Source organism: Scleropages formosus, chromosome 23, assembly GCF_900964775.1.
Source record: "Scleropages formosus chromosome 23, fSclFor1.1, whole genome shotgun sequence".
Classification (NCBI taxonomy): Eukaryota; Metazoa; Chordata; class Actinopteri; order Osteoglossiformes; family Osteoglossidae; genus Scleropages; species Scleropages formosus.
Window position 1 is genome coordinate 17,489,540 of NC_041828.1, and position 19,704 is coordinate 17,509,243.

The 19,704-nt window shown below is 42.8% G+C and overlaps 1 protein-coding gene across 1 annotated transcript; it reads left to right on the plus strand.

The window, feature by feature from the left end:
* The first annotated feature begins 551 nt into the window (after positions 1-551).
* med10 (mediator complex subunit 10) lies at positions 552-2,541 on the plus strand. Its single transcript, XM_018727142.2, has 4 exons — positions 552-1,283; positions 1,490-1,573; positions 1,716-1,818; positions 2,169-2,541. The coding sequence occupies exons 1-4, from the start codon at positions 1,162-1,164 to the stop codon at positions 2,262-2,264; spliced, it is 405 nt and encodes a 134-aa protein (XP_018582658.1). The 5' UTR covers positions 552-1,161; the 3' UTR covers positions 2,265-2,541.
* The last annotated feature ends 17,163 nt before the right edge of the window (positions 2,542-19,704 follow it).

Genomic DNA, 19,704 nt, shown 5'->3' on the forward strand with positions numbered 1-19,704 from the left:
AACACTCACACAAACAAAGGAAAGGGGTTGTGCAGCATGTAGTGTTGTTGTCTCAGTGCCTGGGTGGTGTGAGAGGACGTGGGTTCCATCCCCACTCAGTCTGTGTGGAGTTTGCGCGTTTTCCCCGTGGGGTTCCTCCAGGTGCTCTGGTTTCCTCCCACACTCCAAAGACATGCTGTTCAGGTTCACCCATAGTGTGTGAGTGACAGAGAGAGCGTGTGTGTGTGTTCCGCTGATGTATGGATGAGGGAACCACTGTAAGTAGTGGATCTAGCAGTGTAAGTCACCCTGGCAAATAAGGTGTGTGGGCTGGTAACACTACATAGTTTGTTGGAAGTCGCTTTGGAGAAAAGTGTCTGCTAAATAAATGTAAAATATAAGGTAAATTGAAAATAAACAGCCATTAAACTCTTCACATTAGGGGCAGCTGGCAGCAGGCAGCATAGTGGCTACAGCTACTGCCTTTGCACCCAAAGCCAAGGTTGTAGGTTGGATTCCCACCTCCGGCCTTAATACCCTGAGCAACGTACTTACTCTCATTGCTTCAGTAAAATTTATTTACCCAGCTGTGACTGTTGCGTAAATAATTGTAAGTACCTAAGGTTGTAAAACATAGTTATACCCATTAAACCAAAGTGGAGAAATTTCCCACTACATGGTGTTCATTTAAACAGTTTATATTAGGATTATTTCGCGAGTACTAGGTGACTGACGACAACATGATTGACGAGTAGCAAAAAAGGACGCATTCTTCGTGTTGACACTAAACATCCGATCCATTCAGATTGACATAAAAGTGACAACTTGAACGACATATTGTATCCATTTGTTTACTCTAGTGACATCGGGCATCTCCAAGTACTTCAGGATCGCATCGCCAAAATTACACAGCTGTATTACAGCAGTTACAGCTCGAGCCAGCTGTCGTCTTGTTTTTTCCAACCAGTAAATAACTTTACGGCAGCCGGTTGCTAGGTAATCAAATATTCTGGTCAGTGATTGGCTGGTTTGCTGCCGTAAAACAGTTTAGCGAAATGGTGTCGTAGAGAAAGCTGTTGTGTTGAGCAGGCAAGCGCTTGTCTTTCATGTTTTGCACGTTTTTACCATTTCATTTATATTCCATTTATAACTTGACTTTAGCGAAGTGTGAGTTCGTTTGACATGGCTGAAAAATTCGACAATCTCGAGGAACATCTCGAGAAGTTTGTGGAAAATATCCGACAACTCGGAATCATCGTGAGCGACTTCCAGCCAAGCAGTCAGCCAGGACTGAACCAGAAACTGTAAGTGTGGCAAAAGCAACCGGCTGCGAACTGTTCTTTTCTTTGGAACATTAGCGCAGCAATGAATGTTCTCGTACTCTGACTCTCGCAGAAAAAGTGGAACCGAATGTGACTTAAACATGATACCGGCGGTGATAAGTTGTGATATCATATTTGCCTGCTAACTACGTGTTTTCCCTCACCGGAAATGACGTCATGTGTTTCAGGAATTTCATGATCACGGGTTTGCAGGATATTGACAAATGTCGACAGCAGCTGCATGATATCAACGTGCCTTTGGAAGCCTTTGAGTAAGTGTACAGTGTAATCTCTCACCGTTCTCCTCGAGATCTGCTCGGTGATGCTAATGCCTACATCGCAATGGAAAAAGTGAACCCCATTTCCTTTTTGGATCAGCTAAGTTTTTCTTTCTCTGTCCTTTCCTTCCAACAGGTATATTGATCAGGGTCGGAACCCACAGCTCTACACCAAGGAGTGTTTGGAAAGGGCCTTGGCGAAAAATGAGCAAGTGAAAGGAAAAATTGACACCATGACGGTAAGACGGACCCATATTTATGCTCGCACCTCTGTATATTGTAATAGTGTTTTCAGGCTGAGGCCTCGGGGTTTCTTGGGTCAGTCGTACCCCAGGATGCACTCTTTGCTCCAACATTTTAGTTAGATTGTAGTATAACAACTAGACAAACAATCAAGTCTTCTCACTTTGGAATAAAGTTCAGAGTTGAAGGCATAATTTAAAAGTTGAGGAATGTGGAGTCTGTTTTAAGGCTGCAAACCCCTGTAATGTACTGTTTTATGTTTATAGAATCATGGAGATATATATTTAGTCCAGTCAAGGACATAGCTTGTTCAGCAGTATTGTTTTAATTTATTCTTATCTTTCAGAAATTTAAAAGTCTTCTCATTTCTGAATTGACAAAAGTTTTCCCAGAGGAGATGGCAAAGTACAAAGCTATCCACGGGGATGACCCACCTTCATAACTATAAACACTGTGGCTGAAGAACACTGCCTAACTTTAATGTACAGGTGTATATACTCCATGCCCTTACCCTCTTTTATATTGAAATCATTAAATCTTGTTTTTTTTTTTTTTCCCACATTTTGTATTGAATTCAATTTCAAAATTTGTTGTATTTTTTTTTGTCTTCATTGTCCTTTACAAGTTATAATTATATTGATAACAATGTAAGCAAAATGCCATGTCACGTGGATGAAGCCAACCTCATTTTTTAAGAATAAAATTAGTTTTGGTTTCAATATGAAGGATTTCTCTTTCATTTGTGCTGAAATATTCATTCACTACTGTTAAGGTACTGAAGAGCTCTTCCTAATCTTAAACACCATATTTAGTAGGGCAGCTCTGCAATAAATGGAGCATTGTGAAATATTTGTGTTTAGAGATGTATAAATAACATGTTGTTTTTATAATTATAAATTAGACTATTGGAATAAATAGAACTGAAAATTAAGATACACAAAGAATGTCAGTTTTTTTTGGGATATCTTGAGAGTCATTCATTTAGCTGACACTTTTTTTCCCAAAGTGACTTATACTGTTTGTAACAGTTTACCTATATATACAGCTGGGTAATTTTACTTGAGCAATTTAAGGTAAGTACCTTATTCAAGGGTACTACAGCTAGAGGTGAGAATCAATCCTGCGACTTGCGTGTCCAAAGGCAGCAATTCTAACCACTCTACCAGCTGCCCTGTCTTTATTTCTTATAATAGCACATTTACACACTTTCAAAAGTGTACACATGGCTTTTCACATATTCAAATTTGAATGTACAGTTGGATATAAATACTCCTTTGTAACACCATACATATAGTTTGAAGAAAACTGGATGACATGCTGTTGAAATGTAAACATTATTCATTTTTGGGATGTTGAAGATGCCTTTTAATTTGACAAAGCTTTGTACAAAATACTGTGTGCTGAAAAAGCTTACGATTTACTTTGAAGATGGGTCGTTCAACACTGGAAAAGCAGACCATTACAGGTGGTCCCCGATTTATGATGGGGTTACGTTCCGCGAAACCCATCGTAAGTCGAAAATATTGTAAGTCAAAAATGCATTTAATGCAACTGATGCACACCTTTGTGTGACGGACGGGGAGATGCGGATCATCACGAGCGAGTATCGCTCCCCATGTTGCTTGCCCAGGGAAAAATTAAAATTCAAAATTCAAAGTACGGTTTCTGCTGAATGTCTATCGCCAGCTCACCATTGTAAAGTCGAAAAAATCGTAAATTGAACCATTGTGAATCGGGGACCACCTGCATAAGAAGGATGTCTATGAAAATAAGAGTTGTTTCCAACCAAAGTTGAACAAAATCTGTCCTTTTCAGCTGAATTGTAGCACCTCTGATGAAAATGAGTCACAGATGACAAAATGTGTGGTTTTTCCATGCTCAAAAGGCAGTCCTACACAAAGTATGTCCATTTTCTCTCCGTTCCAGTTGCTGGTTTTTGCTCCAGTGCGTGAGCACAAAATTGAACGGTTTGCTTAGAGAAGGATAATGGATACACGTGAGCCCGTTTTAATGAACGAGTGTCATGAGCAGCATCAGCTCAGCGTGACAACCTCGTAAGCACGGTTTTTGTTTGTATAACCTATCCCTGTAAGTCACCTCGGACAAAGGCGGCGGATCGATAAATAAATAACACTTAATTCAGAATGACTGCTCGCCACTAGGATCTTGAAGTAGACTTTCAAGGGACATCTCCATTGCGCACTGAGCACATTTCCCTCCACGAAGCTAAAACACCTTGATGAAATCCACTTTTATACATAGCAGTGTAAGGAAATCAACAATGTAACCCTCAGTTTTGGCTCCTGAGTTGACATAACAATTGTGGTGGCGATGCTCCGTGTTTGATGAAACATTGTGGATTGCGTAACATTTCCTTAGGCGTGGGCATATCTGTTACTTTGCAGGATTGTAATAACTTCTTCAAGTTCATGTTTTTATTTGTCACATGGGCAACCATACTTAGTACGATGTGCAGTGAAATGCTTTTCCAGCTGTACAGATAAATAAGGCGATACAAACAAGTAGAAACTAGGAACACACTCCAGAAATACGAGGAATATATAATGATGAAAGCAGGAAAGAATACACACACACACTTTCTGAATCGCTTGTCCCATACGGGGTCACGGGGGAGCCAGAGCCTACCCAGCAACACAGGGCGTAAGGCCGGAGGGGGAAAGGACACACCCAGGACGGGACGCCAGTCCATCACAAGGCACCCCAAGCGGGACTCGAACCCCAGACCCACCGGAGAGCAGGACCCGGTCCAAGCCACTGCGTGTAGGAAAGAATAAATAATGAAATAAATAATAAAATAAAGTTGGATGTTGAAGGTTGGATAAAAGTGCAACGTTGTGCAGGGGGGATCTGAGCAATATTCGGCTCAGAGCTCCTTCTACATGCAGCCCAGTCTCTACTCCGTGGTGTTATCCTGGTTAAGAGCCCGAATGGCCTGTGGGATGTAGCTCATCCTCATTCTCTCTTTGTGATGCTAATGCTGATAATTTGTACTTGACTTGAGGGATATGCGCAACTGATGGGTAGCGTATAGATTCTCTGCATCTTCCATGGAAAGGCAGAATTTTTCATTTTCCTTTGTCCAGCGGTGTCCTTGAGAAGGGAAAAACAGTCGAGAACCTTTGACTGTCCATCACTGCAGTTGCCGCGGTAACCCCCTCCTTCGAAACAATGGCCTTTGCAGGGATTGGGAGGAACAGACGGACATGGCCTTAATCTTAATGCAAGCTCATGCCAGTCCTGGAAGGTAAGATCAGCACAGCGGCAACGGTTTGCTGCAAACATTTCAATGGATCAGTGGATCCAGTGACCTAAATCGACTGGTGTTCATCCTAATAATACAGCATCTGTATACTGTCTCCAAATGATACAATATGTGTTAGAAGAAGGGTCAAGTAAAGATGACCTCGGTAATTAATGAACTGCTTTTCCTCTTGTACGTTGATGGTTGTGATATATTTACAAACTACCGTTTTGCATAATCATCAGGTACAACTGCTTCTTTGAATGAATTGACACATACAAAAAACCCAGTGGTGTATTTTTATTAGAAGTACGCAGAAATTAGTTATTTTTCCAGCTGTTTCAGTATATAGCTGATGATCAGTAATATTAATAGAAAAGTGTCACATTTTCTATAAAACTCACAGGTTGGTTTTTGTAACTGATGTGCTTTTAAAGGAGTGAACCTCGGTAACGGAGTTACTGTATCAAGCAGCACAAGTTGAACAGCTGGCAGCATTGTGGTTAGGGCTGGTCCCTTGGGCCCTGAAGGTTGTAGGTTTGATCCCCACCTCTGGCTCTCATAGCCTTGAGCAAGCTCCTTACCATAAATTGCTCCAGTGAAACTACCCAGCTGTGGAAATGGGTAAATAATTGTGATGTCATAGTAATTGTGACCTTAACAGTGGGAGTCACTTTGGAGAAAAGCTTCAGCTCAAATGAATAAATGTAAAATTCAATACACAGCAATGTCTATGAGGTGGACTTGTCAGTGGTCCTTCACCATTATGTTGTGCAGAAGGAGCTGAGACCCCTGCAGTTACATATGCAAGGATGCACCAGATGATCTGGAGGTAAATTTTCCTGAAATAATTTGGAGCTGTTCAATATGTCTGTGAAGATTCTCAATTGTCCAGGTCATGGCAAATCTAAAAACGAAGCTAAAACAAAGGCAACTGGATTTAAATCCATTTTTAGATGAGCTGTTCGATAAATTCAGATGTCATGCGGAAGCGGCAAACCATGTTAATGTTCTGGGGTGCCGCTGGATGTCCTCCAGGACCACAATGCCTCTCCGGCGAGAACATTGTGTCATTGGCCTGTCTAAGGAGCACACAGGCAAATTTACTTACACTAGTACTTTGCCAGACTTGTTTTTTTTTTCTTTTTACATGACTTAATCCCTTTGTGTGCAATGTAATTACCTTCCTTTTATGTCATCAATTATTTACTGGGGCTCTTCCTTGTTTAATGTCAAATGATGTTTGCACACGAATACGCAAATTTTTAAAAAGCCTCCTCAGTGTTCGAGGAGGTGCAGGTCGTCATTTCTGAGCCTACTTAGAGGAATTCTGATTTGGTTTCCATGGAGACCGAGCGGAGTCTCATTCTCGTTCTGTTTTCGTTTTGAAATAAAAGCTTAAGTGCAGTCATTTGGGCCAAGGATTTGTCCAGAGCTTTTCTAATTTTTATTTTTTTTTTCCCAGCGATAAGTGAGTTTCACACTGACATGTACAAAGTCCTATCCTCTAAGTACTGTACACAGTAATCCTCACTGAATCCATCCAGTAAAGGGAGTCACATCTGCCGGTTGTAGCACGTGTGAATTCAAAACAATACATTAGACACGGTACAACATGTGTACTTACTATACTCTTCCATGGTTACCGCGCTCTTCGTTTGTAACACAATCGTATTCCCTAACCTCAAATCACGAGTCTTACTTCGAAGTATATTATTCCTTCCATCACTTTTGTAAATGTTTGGTCGGGATTTTGCTTAAATATTCTTTAATGCTTCTAGCTGAAGGGCTTTTCACTTTAATCTGAAGAATCGTAAAATAACCCTTAAAACAGGATTTTGAACATAAGCAGCCTAAAATCAAAATGTGGAGGATATTGCATCGTACACCATTGGTTTAATTATCTGTGTGTCAGCGCAGTGTTCATTTGTCATCACCATAACATAATGCTGGAGGTGAGGAGTCAGTCATATTTAGACCAAAAGGTTTTTAAATTTATTTAGCAGATGTTTTTCTCCAAAGTGACTTCCAATGAACTCTATGTAGTGTTATCAGCCCACACACCTTATTCACCACAGTGACGTACACTGCTAGATACACTACTTACACTGGGGCACTCACCCATACATCAGTGGAACACACACACACTCCGTGTCATTCACACACTGTGGGGGAACCTGAACAGCATGTCTTTGGAGTGTGGGAGGAAACCAGAGCACCCAAAGACTTCCACTGCCAGATACACTACTTACACTGGGTCACTCATCCATACATCAGTGGAACACACACACTCTCTCTGTCACTCACACACTATGGGGAACCTGAACAGCATGTCTTTGGACTGTGGGAGGGAACCAGAGCACCTGGAGAACATGCAAACTCTACACAGACTGAGCGGGGATCAAACCCACATGCTCTCGCCCCACCCGGCTGCTGCGAGACAGCAGCACTACTCGCTGTGCCACTGTGCCACCGTGCCACCCGTATTTACGCAGGCTCCGATTCAATAACTGAACTAGGGTTGTCCTGCATGCTGGTACGTCTGAGGCCATGTTTTGTCCAACAAACAATAAAAAAATAAGCATCAAATACAAATTTCACCTACAGACCATTTTAAAACAGTTATTTTAAAAATCAGTTGTATTAAAAACTGTTTTATGCGTTAACATTTTGAAGGTTAATGTGTACATTTTGAAGTGCTCTGAGTTCATTCGCTGCACTCTGTATATGTGCTTTAGATGAAAGCCCGCAGCTTTAAAAATATCTAAATCAATTTTAGCTTCCTTGCAAAGATGCAGGTACTTCAGCGGTTGGACATCCTACCAATAAACTTGAAGGTTATAGGTTTGGATCCCACCTCCTACTGTAGTCCCCTTGAGCAAGGTACTTAGTGTGAATTGTTCCACTAAAAAAAATTACCCTGCTGTATAAATGGGTAAATAATTTCAGGACACCTTCACAGTGTGAATTGCTTTACAGAAAAGCATCAGCTAAATGAATAAACATAAAAGCTACAGAGCTGATTGGAACAATCTCCTCTCATTTACATTCCTGAGCGCTCGCGGATTTCATTTCATAACTTCTTTGTTGCAACATTCAGTGGTTTAGACCACGATTTAGCTGTACTGTACTGTGCAACTTGAACTAGACATAAGGGTTCATTGGCATGCAGAAATATACACACACACTTTCAGTACCGCTTGTCTCATACAGGGTCGTGGGGAACTGGAGCCTACCCAGTAACACAGGGCACAAGGCCGGAGGGGACACACCCAGGGTGGGACCCCAGTCCGTCGCAAGGCACCCCAAGCGGGACTCGAACCCCAGACCCACCGGAGAGCAGGACTGTGGGCCAACCCACTGCGCCACCGCACCCCCTTTGCAGAAATATAGGTTGAATAAAATATTCGTCTTATGAGTAGCTCCATATTGCTAGAAGGCAGAGGTACTTCCGTTGTTGGGTGACTGTGTGCTTCAATGGCAAAAAAAGTACAGATCCCCCCCCACAGAATACACCTCATGATATTCCAAATGTGGGCCCCCGTCCCTGCAATCACTGGCCTTCAGATGCCTCCTCCTACCTCCCCCACCATCACTGCTCCATTTAAAGGGAGTGCAATCGCAGAGGAAGAGAGGTGGGCTCCCCTCCATGAACTGGGGGGCCAGGACCAGCCCCTTGGACCAGTTGTCTGGAACGGGCCGCTTTGTTTCCCACTCGTGCTGGACGTCTGGCAGCAGATGCGAAGTCGCTGTTTGAATGTAATTAATCACTCCCAGATCAGTCCACGTCGATGAAAGCGATTGTGGGTGATACCAACACGCACAGCTAAGCCTGACTCGTTATCTGATTCTACAAAAGAGCCGGTATGAGGCATAAACATTACTTTTTATAGAGCCTTTTAATTGGTGTCTTTATTACATCATTGCATTGCTTTGTTGCATTGTTCCTATGACACTGCTCATTTGCATAGACTACGTTCTTGAGGCTTATTTGCATTTTTACATTTTAAGCATCATGTTTGCACTATAAATAATTTCTGCAAATGGTGTTTTTTTATAAGAGTAATTAAGTGTATAGGCCACTGTAATTACTGTAGTAATATGTCCATCAGCTAAAGAAAAGTCATTGCATATATGAACAGATTTGATACTAAATCCATAGGGAAGATAAAAACCGGGGAAACTTGGCATAAATAGAAGGAGTTCAAGGACACTGAATCTCAATTAATTGGACCGTCTCCAACATCTCCCTGTTTTGGACTTTTTTTCCTTAATTTATCGGTTTGGAATTTTCCCATCTGAACCATCAATTAGTGCGAATAACAATATTAGACCTCGCCTTGGAAAAGAGTATTGATCTTGGGGGTCGGGCATGATTTTATTCTAATATTCCTTTATGCGGAGAGCTGCACAGATGTGAGGCCACGTGCTCCAGAAGCGCGTCATCGGCAGGCTCTGCCATACACGCACTGCCAGGTGCAACGGCACTGAGGGGATGTAATCTTAGAGCCACCCGGCGCTACCGAGAAGTGGGCTTGACGTAACCGCTGACGGCGCCGCGTTTGGGACCGTGACGCTCACGTTAGACTGTAAACCGAACCAGCCCCGGTAGCACTTTGTCTACGAGCACTGGGACTGGAAATAAAAACGGCAGGGGGGGACAGGTCATAGCTCGCGACACCCCTCCCCGCTTCCCGATATCCATGGGTGTCTCGTGCCAGCTTCCTCTCCCCCCCACCACCCTCAGCGCAGACGGACTCCAAGGTCACCACGCGTTGGCCATCGCGTCAATGGCAGCTGAGCCCAACACGTGTGCGGGGGCGGGTGTGTGCACAGATGGGGTGAGAAGAATGGGGAATTGGGTGCTGGGGGGGTCGGATCCCTTAAAAGGGACAGACAAAGGCGAGTAAAAGCAGATGCAAGGGGGAGTAATGGGAAGCAAGGAGAGTAAGCGAGTCCTTTGCATTGGCCTCGCCCCTCCACCCCCCTTCACCCCAACAGACGGACACAGTCCATGAATAAGCGCGGCTATTAAATCCGCCGCCGAGAACGACGCAGCAGACGGGGAGCGCGGCCCGGATTAAGCTGTTATATATATAGAACCAATTAAGTGGTGCGGTAAGACTGATGCGCACATTAGGGTGTCCTAACCACAGAGGGGTCAGGCTGCACCGCGCCAGCCTGCTTACATAACGTTACATAACGGCAGCCTCGCTAGAATGGAGATGGCGCTAGGGCCTGGCCTTCTGGCTGCTGACGAGGAAACACACACACACACACACACACACACACACACACACACACACACACACACGCACACACACACACACGCACGCACGTCACATTTGGAGTTTCTGAGGGTTCTGCCACTAAAGGACTTTTTATTCCACCCAGATGACTTTACAAGGCTCTACAACACCAGTTAAACCTCATTACCTTCATCTGCATGTACACATCGTGCCATTTTCCCACATTGTCAGAACGCAGCTCTTTTTTTTGTTTTTCTGGCCGACAGAATGTACGACGTGTTCGATATTCTGGGACTGAATAAGTAAACGACTTCGGGAAGAGGCAGACAGATTAAATAAGCATAAAAATGCATGAACATGGAAACAGCATCTGAAGCAGAGAGTGTCGATGTCAAAAATGACTTAAATTTTTGTGTATAAAGGATGAGACGATGGAGGAGTTTTGTGTAGTTGGGCAAAGGTAACTGAAAATCTTAAACCTCAGCCATTCACAGAATGAAAAAGAAAATCGTAAGTAAATAATTCGGAAATACTTTACACAATCAGGGTACTGAAACAGCAGGGGTTCTGATATTCTGACTGTATTTGCGCTATTGCAGGTGACTCGTTCTTCTAAAGGAAAGTCTAAATTCCAAGAGAAAAGAGGTGTAATAGAAATTTCTGCAGGGTACATGGTATCCCTGTGCCACTCACTGATATGACGAGTGATAAATCAGTGCAAATCAAAAATTCATCGCTTTTGCTTGGTGCATGGGGTTGCACAGGAAAAGAGAGCAGCTGCGCGTTTGAATTCTCCGTCGTGCAGGAATCGACCTTCAGCAGGAGCACGGCGGGGCAGATTGCCCTTAATTATTGAGTCGGGTATACAGAAAACACCTGCCAAAACGAATGATGCATGTATGGTAGGTGTCTAAAAATAGTCCTCTTCGAAAGCGATGACAGTATGTTAAAGCTCCAGCTGTACATCCGGAAATAGAGGCAATAATTGCGTTTTGTTTTGGGGACGCGAGTGCTTATGTTTCTGTTAACAGCTCTTCTTCGTCGCACATGCGTCGTAAAAAGTGCGCTTTAAGCTATTCCAGTTCGAACAGGGGCTCAGTTCTTACTCTTCCTTCTACATCAGCGAAGTTCCTGTATGCGAAGGCGGCAGAAAATGACATTACCGCTCCTTTTCTGCTTAGGCGAGGCCCTTTCGCTTGGCGTGGCTGCCTCGTTATTTGCCGCTGACGCAGGAGATCAGTCGAGGCCTCGTTTCTATTCCTGCGTAAGATGAGAGCTTCTGGGGTCACGAAGCCATCTGGAATCAGGCAACCGCGGTCCCAGCGTTAGTGTCCTTGCTACGTCTTGCAGAAGGTGCGTCAGGACTCAGGACAGGAGCTCTCAGCAGCCTAGCGAACCGTCTACGGACAGATTTCCCACATCCCTCTTTGGAAGAGCTCAGCCATTGTGGCACCCGGAAGGTGATACTATAGCGAGGGTTAAGGTGAAGAAAAAAAAAAAGAAAAGCACATTAAGGGCCCTAATTTTTTTACTATTTCTAGGATCACTTTTACACAGGTTTGCAGGTGGAGTTCCGGTGTTCTCCTCACTTTTGGACAAGCTCCCCAGTTTACTTTTACTTCTACATTGAAAAGGTAAATTTTCTGGTAAATTCACACGTCTAAGTTGATCCCTTAGCATTGAATATGTGAATAAATGTATATGTGTAAATTCTCTGTGTTAGATTTAACCTACATAGTGCACGGCATTATGCAAATTTGTGTAGTTTGAGGTTCTTTGGCATTTCAATAATGAGATGCAATAATGCATAAAAATTGATTTATTACAGTCTATCTGACATCTATCATAGATGCACACTCCTACATGTTTGTCCTGTATCTATTTATACTCTCCAAAACTCTTATTTTCTACCGCCAAACTTGTACCGCAGACCATATCACAGGCTTACAAAAAAAAGCATGCAAGCAATAAAGAAAAGATGAATACCATGTGGCGAATTATATAGTAAAGAACAATTAAGAGTAATTATAAAAATATCACATAAAAAGAAAATCATAATAAAGAGTAAATAGTAAAAAGTAATACAACAGACTAAACAGGAATATAATAAAAATGTATGCTGATTCAAATGTGTTGGCCTGGTTATGTCTTTAGGAGGACCAGAGAGACAAGTAAACTGAGTTCAAGGCACAAACGGATTCGCAATCATAATTTTTTGTTACTTAGTTATTGATTCAGCTGCTAAAATGCGCTCAGTAGAAGTAAGCATATTACACAGGGCGCCCATACTGAAGGCAGAACAGCAGCACCTCACCTGGGATCGTCTAAAGTACGATCAAAGCCACGCCAAGCTGCCTGCCTGCAATATCAGCCTTAGACACGGCCTTGCTCAAAAACGATAAAAGGGAAAAGATCTGCAGTGGACTTGTATCGTGAAGAATTCCCCAGTAGGTTTCAGAGAGGCGTACTGTCGGTTTAAAATGTGTCGATGCGTTTGACAGGTACGAGTGCTCCTGCTGCTCCACGGAGAAGAGCAGGTGTGTGCAGCCCTTAGCAACCACTTGCACCAGGAAAGCATGTGCTTTCGCTCACTGTCTCACACATTCGCATGTAGCAACACCTCTGGGAGTCCAATGCGGAACGCTTCAAAGATTGAATTAGTGGCATCTTTGAAGGTGGAACATCCCCAAGGTGGGAGAAGGGTAGAAATTCGGTTACGTCTTGTCAAATAGCCAATTCAATGGGTAACTCGGCGTGATAGTTTGTCAAAGCACACCATGGGTTCTCGCTTTAAAACTGATGAACAAGGCATGGAAGACTGGCTTGACTCATCAAAAAGGGAAAAAAATAGAAGGTACGACAAACACACCACGTACGGACCATTAGGGGTGTGTTCAAAAGGCCATACTCCCCGCAGATTATTCCCAGTGGATAAAAAAATGCCCTAGAAATAAACTAAGATCAAAGCAGGTCTTCTCCAAACACACTACTTCTCCTTGACTTCCAAGTATGGTGGTCAGATTGTACGTACATCTTAATCTTACCAGAAGTGGAAAAACTAATATAATACATCTACAAATTATGAAAATCCATGTTCTCTTTGCTCTATGCCTTGACATTTTGCTTCACCGCTTTTTGGGTTGCGGTGATTGACTTAAGTCTTGCTTAATGCCATAAAATGAGCTTGGTGGGCAACTTCTAAAATAACTATGTAAACATTTGCTTACTATATCTGAAGGCTTTTGTGTCTAGATGAGCTCAAAACCTGTTTTCCCAACACCCTTCGCCAGTGATAGGCAGGTCCTGAATGCTTCAGTCAACCCTATACAACACAGCACCTGCTTAATGTCATTTCCTGGAGCACAATGCTCCCATTTACCTACCAGCTGCTATAATTCAATTAATCCTGGACACATTGCGTTGGATACGTCCTTGGTAAATAAAGACGTCATTTGTCTGGAAAAACGCAACAGCTACGAATAAGAATATCCGGTCCGTGTTACTAAAGGGTGTGTTTGTAATATTCAGAACAGCAGTTAGTAATATCCTGGAGATTACCTGAGCTTGGAGAATTCTGACGATTTATAGGGAAGCTATGTTTCTAAGCCACAAACAGCTATAGCAGTACTATAAAAGGCCTTTTTCCTTCACTGCCTGTGTCTCAGGGAATATGAACAAAATAAAACATTTCATGAAAAGATTTCGGGGTGGGTCATGTACTGTGTCTGAAATTGCAAGAAGTGGGATAAACATGCTGAAAGTGTAATATTGATGTGTACATTTTTTTTCTCAGTTTTTGTGTTTTTTTTCAGATTTTCGCCATTAAACTCAATCAGATAATTTTCTCAGTTCCAGCAGTATATGAATGGAACTTGATAGAGAAAAAGTGACACTGGTATTGCTTCTCTGTCCTTTCCTTAGTGTAGAAGATAATGAAATGTCCGATAATAAGAGTGAAAAAGTAATTGCCCCGTAACTTTAATCATTCTAATTAAGGGGGTAATTAGAGATCAGCTGTTTGAATACAATAAGGCCAGTCCTTTCCAATGTAGTTTTCAACTACTTGCTTACCAGCAAAGGTTAAGTTGGCAAAACAAAGACTCATAGAGGCACATATTTCACGCTTAAAGGAAGTTTCTGAAGACCTCCAGAGAAAACTTGCTGAAGGCTGTCTGAACCTTTAATAAACCATGGTCAGAGCCTTCTGATTAATCTACCGAGGAGTGGCTGTCCTGCCGAAATCACTCCACAACCATTGCGTAAAATTATTAAAGAGCTCAAAATGAAGCCCAGAGCAACATCCCGCGAACTTCAGGCTTCTCTTGCTTAAGCTCATGTCGGGGTCCGTGACTGTACAATAAGACACGCAAAAATTTGTTATATTGGAGAGCTGCAAAGTAAAAACCGTTGCTCGCCAAAAAGAAAGTGAAAGCTTGTCTATAACTTGGCAAGAGCACCTAGATGTCTGTTAAGACTTTTGGGAAAAAATTCTATGGCGTAACTAATCGTAAGTAGAACATTTTGGACCGCATGAGCCATATTTTGCCTGGAGAAATCTAAATGTGACATTTCAGAGTAAGAACAAGTCAAACATGGTGGTGGTAGTGTCATGGTTTGGGATGTATTGCTGCCACCGAAACAACCATGAATTCCTCTTCTATCAATCAGTTACTGAGTTGAACACCCCGGATATGCACCGAGACAATAAACCAAGCAACTATATATTAGTATAGCTGAAAAAAAAAAGTATGTATTGCAATGGGGTCTGGGGTTCGAGTCCCGCTTGGGGTGCCTTGCGACGGACTGGCGTCCTGCCCTGGGTGTGTCCCCTCCCCCTCCGGCCTTACGCCCTGTATTGCCAGGTGGGCTCCGGTTCCCCGCGACCCCGTATGGGATAAGCGGTTCAGAAAATGTGTGTGTGTGTGTGTGTATTGAAATGACATAGTCAAAATCCTGACCCGAATCTGACAGATGTGGCAACACCTGAAAATAGCTGTTCATGCAGCAAAACGTAGAAATGTGTATTAGATAAACCAGTTCTGCTCAAAAATTCCTCCACAGTGATGAGAGCCTATCAACAGCTACTGAAAGTGTGTAGTTGCAGTCATTCCAGCTAAACGTGGCCCAACCAGTCACCTTCTGTCCATTACTTCTTCTATACCTTTTACTGCACATTTCATTATCTTCCACCCCAAGAGAATGACATGAAAACAATTGCTGACACCTTTTCTCTCTCAAGCTCTATTCACAGTCTGGAACTGACAAAAGATGTGATCGATTTAGGTGTCAAAAAACTACAAAAAATAAAGAAGACTGGAAAGCTCTTTTTTTTCACAGCACTATAATGACACCAGTAAAAGTGCAGTAAATTCAGTGATAATTGTAGAAAATGTGTTGTCAAACATTAATAATTATTTTTAGAGTTATTTGCTCTTGCAACACAGTGAGGACAATTACACCACTCCAGCTCCCAAAATAGTGACAAGCTTCTGATGCACAACTGCAGTAATTCCCAGCTTCCAACAATGGCTGTTCATCACTCACAAGCTTTCTTGAATGGAAGAACATCCTTCATTAGTCCTGTGTGGTCATTGAAGGTAATTGGATTGAAATGTCTACAGCCCTATAATAAAGAAGGCACCATGCTGGAGCCATGTGATATTGTGGTAACTGGCTGAAGGAGCACTGGGTTACAGACACGACCCCGGCCTCTAAAGTGATTGGATGCAAACTCTGCCGTAATCCTTTAGGCTGCCTGGCTTTCCAGTAGTCCTTCATGGGCCAATTGGCTCACCTCTCTGGAACAATGACCTTATGAATATGCTCCTTTATGTTAAGCTCCAGGTTAGACTCTTGGAGCTGTCATCAATTCCACCTCGCTTTGTCCATCACTTAAACTAATTGCTTCTCTCTGAATTACGTAATCAACTTTGCTGGACATGGTAAGCTCTGAGATCTATTTTCACATCTCTATTTTGGGAGAGCCAAAAAGAATTAAACAAAGCTGTAGAATCGGAAGAACGCTTTGGCCTGCCATTCTTGCTTTTCTGACACAACACTGACCCAGGCTATGGTGACATCCTGTCTGGAATACTGCTACTCCCTCTCTGTCTGGTCTTTGAGCCTCCACCAGCTGGCTGCAGAGAAGTAGACCCAAGTGCACACCAAACATTGTCACAATGACAACCAGATGAGCTCAGTACCAGAAACAGCTGGAGTTGGATAGTGTGGAAAATGTTCATCATGATCGTGCCAATGGGCAGACAAAAGAGATTTATTACAAGTATCAGTCCTAGAACAATTTCATTAATACTAGAAACCTAACATTTCCTTCCAGTGACTGTTACGGATTTCATTCCTTAGCAGAATGGAAATCTCCACTTATCTCTACTTATTTGTTCACATCACAAATTTTGATGAAATGTTTCATAAAACTAAAATATACATAAATATAACCGTAGTGATGATGCAAGACATGGCATTATATCAAAATGCAGGAACTGCATGATACTGTATATGAAAAGCAAATAGCAAGAGCAGCAACAGTGTGCAGTAATCCTGGTGCCTCACACTTCCTCGATCGTGGGATTTGATTCAAACCTTGACTGCATGGTTTTCCCCATGAGGTTTCCTCCTGTAGCCCAAAGACATTTGGTTTCCATGCATTGCTTGAGAGGCATCTTGTCACGGGTGTACCCTAGGGTGTAACCCTAACCCTAACCCTTCATAGGACTGATTATGGACCGCCGCAACTCTGAACTGGCAAAGTCGTCTGTTAAAATATCACCTCTCGGACCAGCACTGGGTTCAGTGGAGTATTATCGAGAGAAACAGCACATAAGGGCGGCTGGTAGCGGAGTGGTTAGAGTTGCTGAACCCAAAGTTCCCAGATTCAAATCCTACCTTCAGCGAAAGCATCTTTGAGCAAGGCACTAAATTGCTTCAGTGAAATTGTACAGCTATATAAATGGGTAAATAGTTGCAGGTTGCATGACACTGTAAACCTTTTTGGATAAAAACGTCAATTTAATGTACTGTAAATGTCAGGAAAAGTAATATATGCACAGCTGTGTGTCCCTTTCAGTGTTCTTGTATTATGCATTATTCAGCTGAAACGTTTCACTGTGCTGCTTACAAAGATTTACCCATTTATAGAGCGGTTCTTATTGGAGGAAATCAGGGTACGCACTTTGCTCAAGGATACTACAGCAGGAATAGGATTTGAACCGATGAGCTTCAGATCCCAGTTCGCTTCTCTGGGTATCTGCACGAACCTTTAATACGGTTCAGAGTGGTTTATGCATGGCTACATATTTCTGCAAATTTAAGCATTGTTTAACTGTTGAATACAGCTATACAGAACCCACAAAGTGTAAAAGGGAAAAAGAGAGACACAGTTTAGTCAATCATTGATAGTGGAAACAAGATCAGGTTTGAACTGGTTACTGGGGCAAAGAAATGGTCCGTTAACAATACTGCCATCCTTCTGCTGGCATGTACCACGGTAAGAAATAGAGGGGTGTAATTAAGTTGCATAAGGAAATTGATCTGCCAGAGCACACACACGAAACGTATTCCACCATATCAGACTTGTCTGAACTTTTTAGACACTTTACACACCGTGGACTGATGGATCAAGAAAGGGTCTGACTTACCTTTCAATTTAGCTTGAAAAAAAAAAAAATTCCCTCATTTTTGGGTAAACAAGAGACAAACATGATCACAGAGCACAGAATCAACCCAGCTGTCCTTGAAGAATATTTATTTTTCATACCAGGGTTTGTCTGGGGTTGGACTGGGTCCTGCTCTCCGGTGGGTCTGGGGTTCGAGTCCCACTTGGGGTGCCTTGTGATGGACTGGCGTCCCGTCCTGGGTGTGTCCCCTCCCCCTCCAGCCTTGTGCCCTGTGTTGCCGGGTTAGGCGCCGGTTCGCTGTAACCCCGTTTGGGACAAGCGGTTTCAGTCAGTGTGTGTGTGTGTGTGTGTGTGTGTGTTGGTCTGTGTGAAATCAGCTTTTGACTCCCAATGCAAAAATGATGCAAAACATTAAAAGATCATATAGTACATATTGCGCTAATCCTAGTCTGTGGTACTGTAGTACAAAATTTTACACACACACACACACACACACACACACACACTTTAGTAATCATAAAAGTTTGCTTTGCATAACTGCAATTTTTTCCCCTGTCAAAATGATGTCATTGCATGTAGTGCTAATTGTATTTCTTGTGTGCTGTACTGACAATACATCTTTATTTCCTGCCTCAATTTGTACATCATTTCAAGGAGAACAGTCATTTGCTAAATTGCGCATTGCAATGACAATCTTCCATTTATGTCCAAATGAAAGTAGATTTATCTAGAAAGGGCAATATTTATTACAAGGACAAAAGGTATTTTATAGCCCTGCTTATTGCTCTCTGCCTTTCCTGAAAGTAGCATTAGTGGGGAGATGTGCCCAGAGAGGAAGCGAGTGTGACAGGTGGGATTAGGGTCACTCAGAGACCTGTCTCTGAATTGACATGTGCAGCCTGAGCTCTGCAGAGAGTTGAAGGAGGACACATTAGTCAGCAAGTTCAGAAAATGCCCTCCCATGGCCTCCGTGACCAGCGAACTTTAATGTCTCATGGCAACCGCATCCGCGCTCACAGCTGAGAGCAGCACTTGACAACAGCAGTGTGTCCGTGTTACGCAACAGTTCTCTATGAGCGTGTGTGTGTGTGTGTGTGTGTGTGTGTGTGTGTGTGTGTGTGTGAAAGCTGACTGAAAGTCGATGTGGTTTTATCCGGTCCCTAGCAGTAACTCAGTCTGCCTCTGGACACTTTGCAGCTTGCACTGACACCAGTCCATCACAAAGCACCCCAAGCAGGACTTAAACCCCAGATGCCCCCCGGAGAGCAGGACCCAGTCAAACCCACTTCGCCACCGCACCCCATGCAAAGACATAATCTACACGCAAATTTGGTTTTATTTTCATCACTAAACTGATTCTGCCTAATTCAGTTCTGGGACCCACCAGAGGGAAGCTAGGCTGGATTTTGGAGTCTGTCGGCCTTGAACACTCACTCTGAAATGTCCAAAAAGAGGGATAAATGCCAACTGAATTGCACAGATTGAAATGCCCTTCATTCTACTGAAAGCCACGTTATTAATGGAGCAAGGCAAGCGACCATCATTTCAGTACCTCTGCTTTCTAGAATAGCAGCTAAACAGCATGTGATTATTGGTTTGGAACACCTACAGTCATAATATGGACTCTTGAGGACATTATTAAAGACTCTGGTGAAAAACAGCCAAAGAAATTTTCTTAGGAATCGTGTCTGTGTTGTTTTCGTTTTTGTTTTCAAACCCTGCCTGGGGTGACCCAAG

Excerpts from the sequence above, each read along its gene's own strand:
- med10 (XM_018727142.2), top strand. The coding sequence starts at position 1,162 with ATGGCTGAAAAATTCGACAATCTCGAGGAACATCTCGAGAAGTTTGTG. Across the intron at positions 1,574-1,715 it reads GTGCCTTTGGAAGCCTTTGA|GTATATTGATCAGGGTCGGA; the intron begins GTAAGTGTACAG and ends TCCTTCCAACAG. Across the intron at positions 1,819-2,168 it reads GAAAAATTGACACCATGACG|AAATTTAAAAGTCTTCTCAT; the intron begins GTAAGACGGACC and ends CTTATCTTTCAG.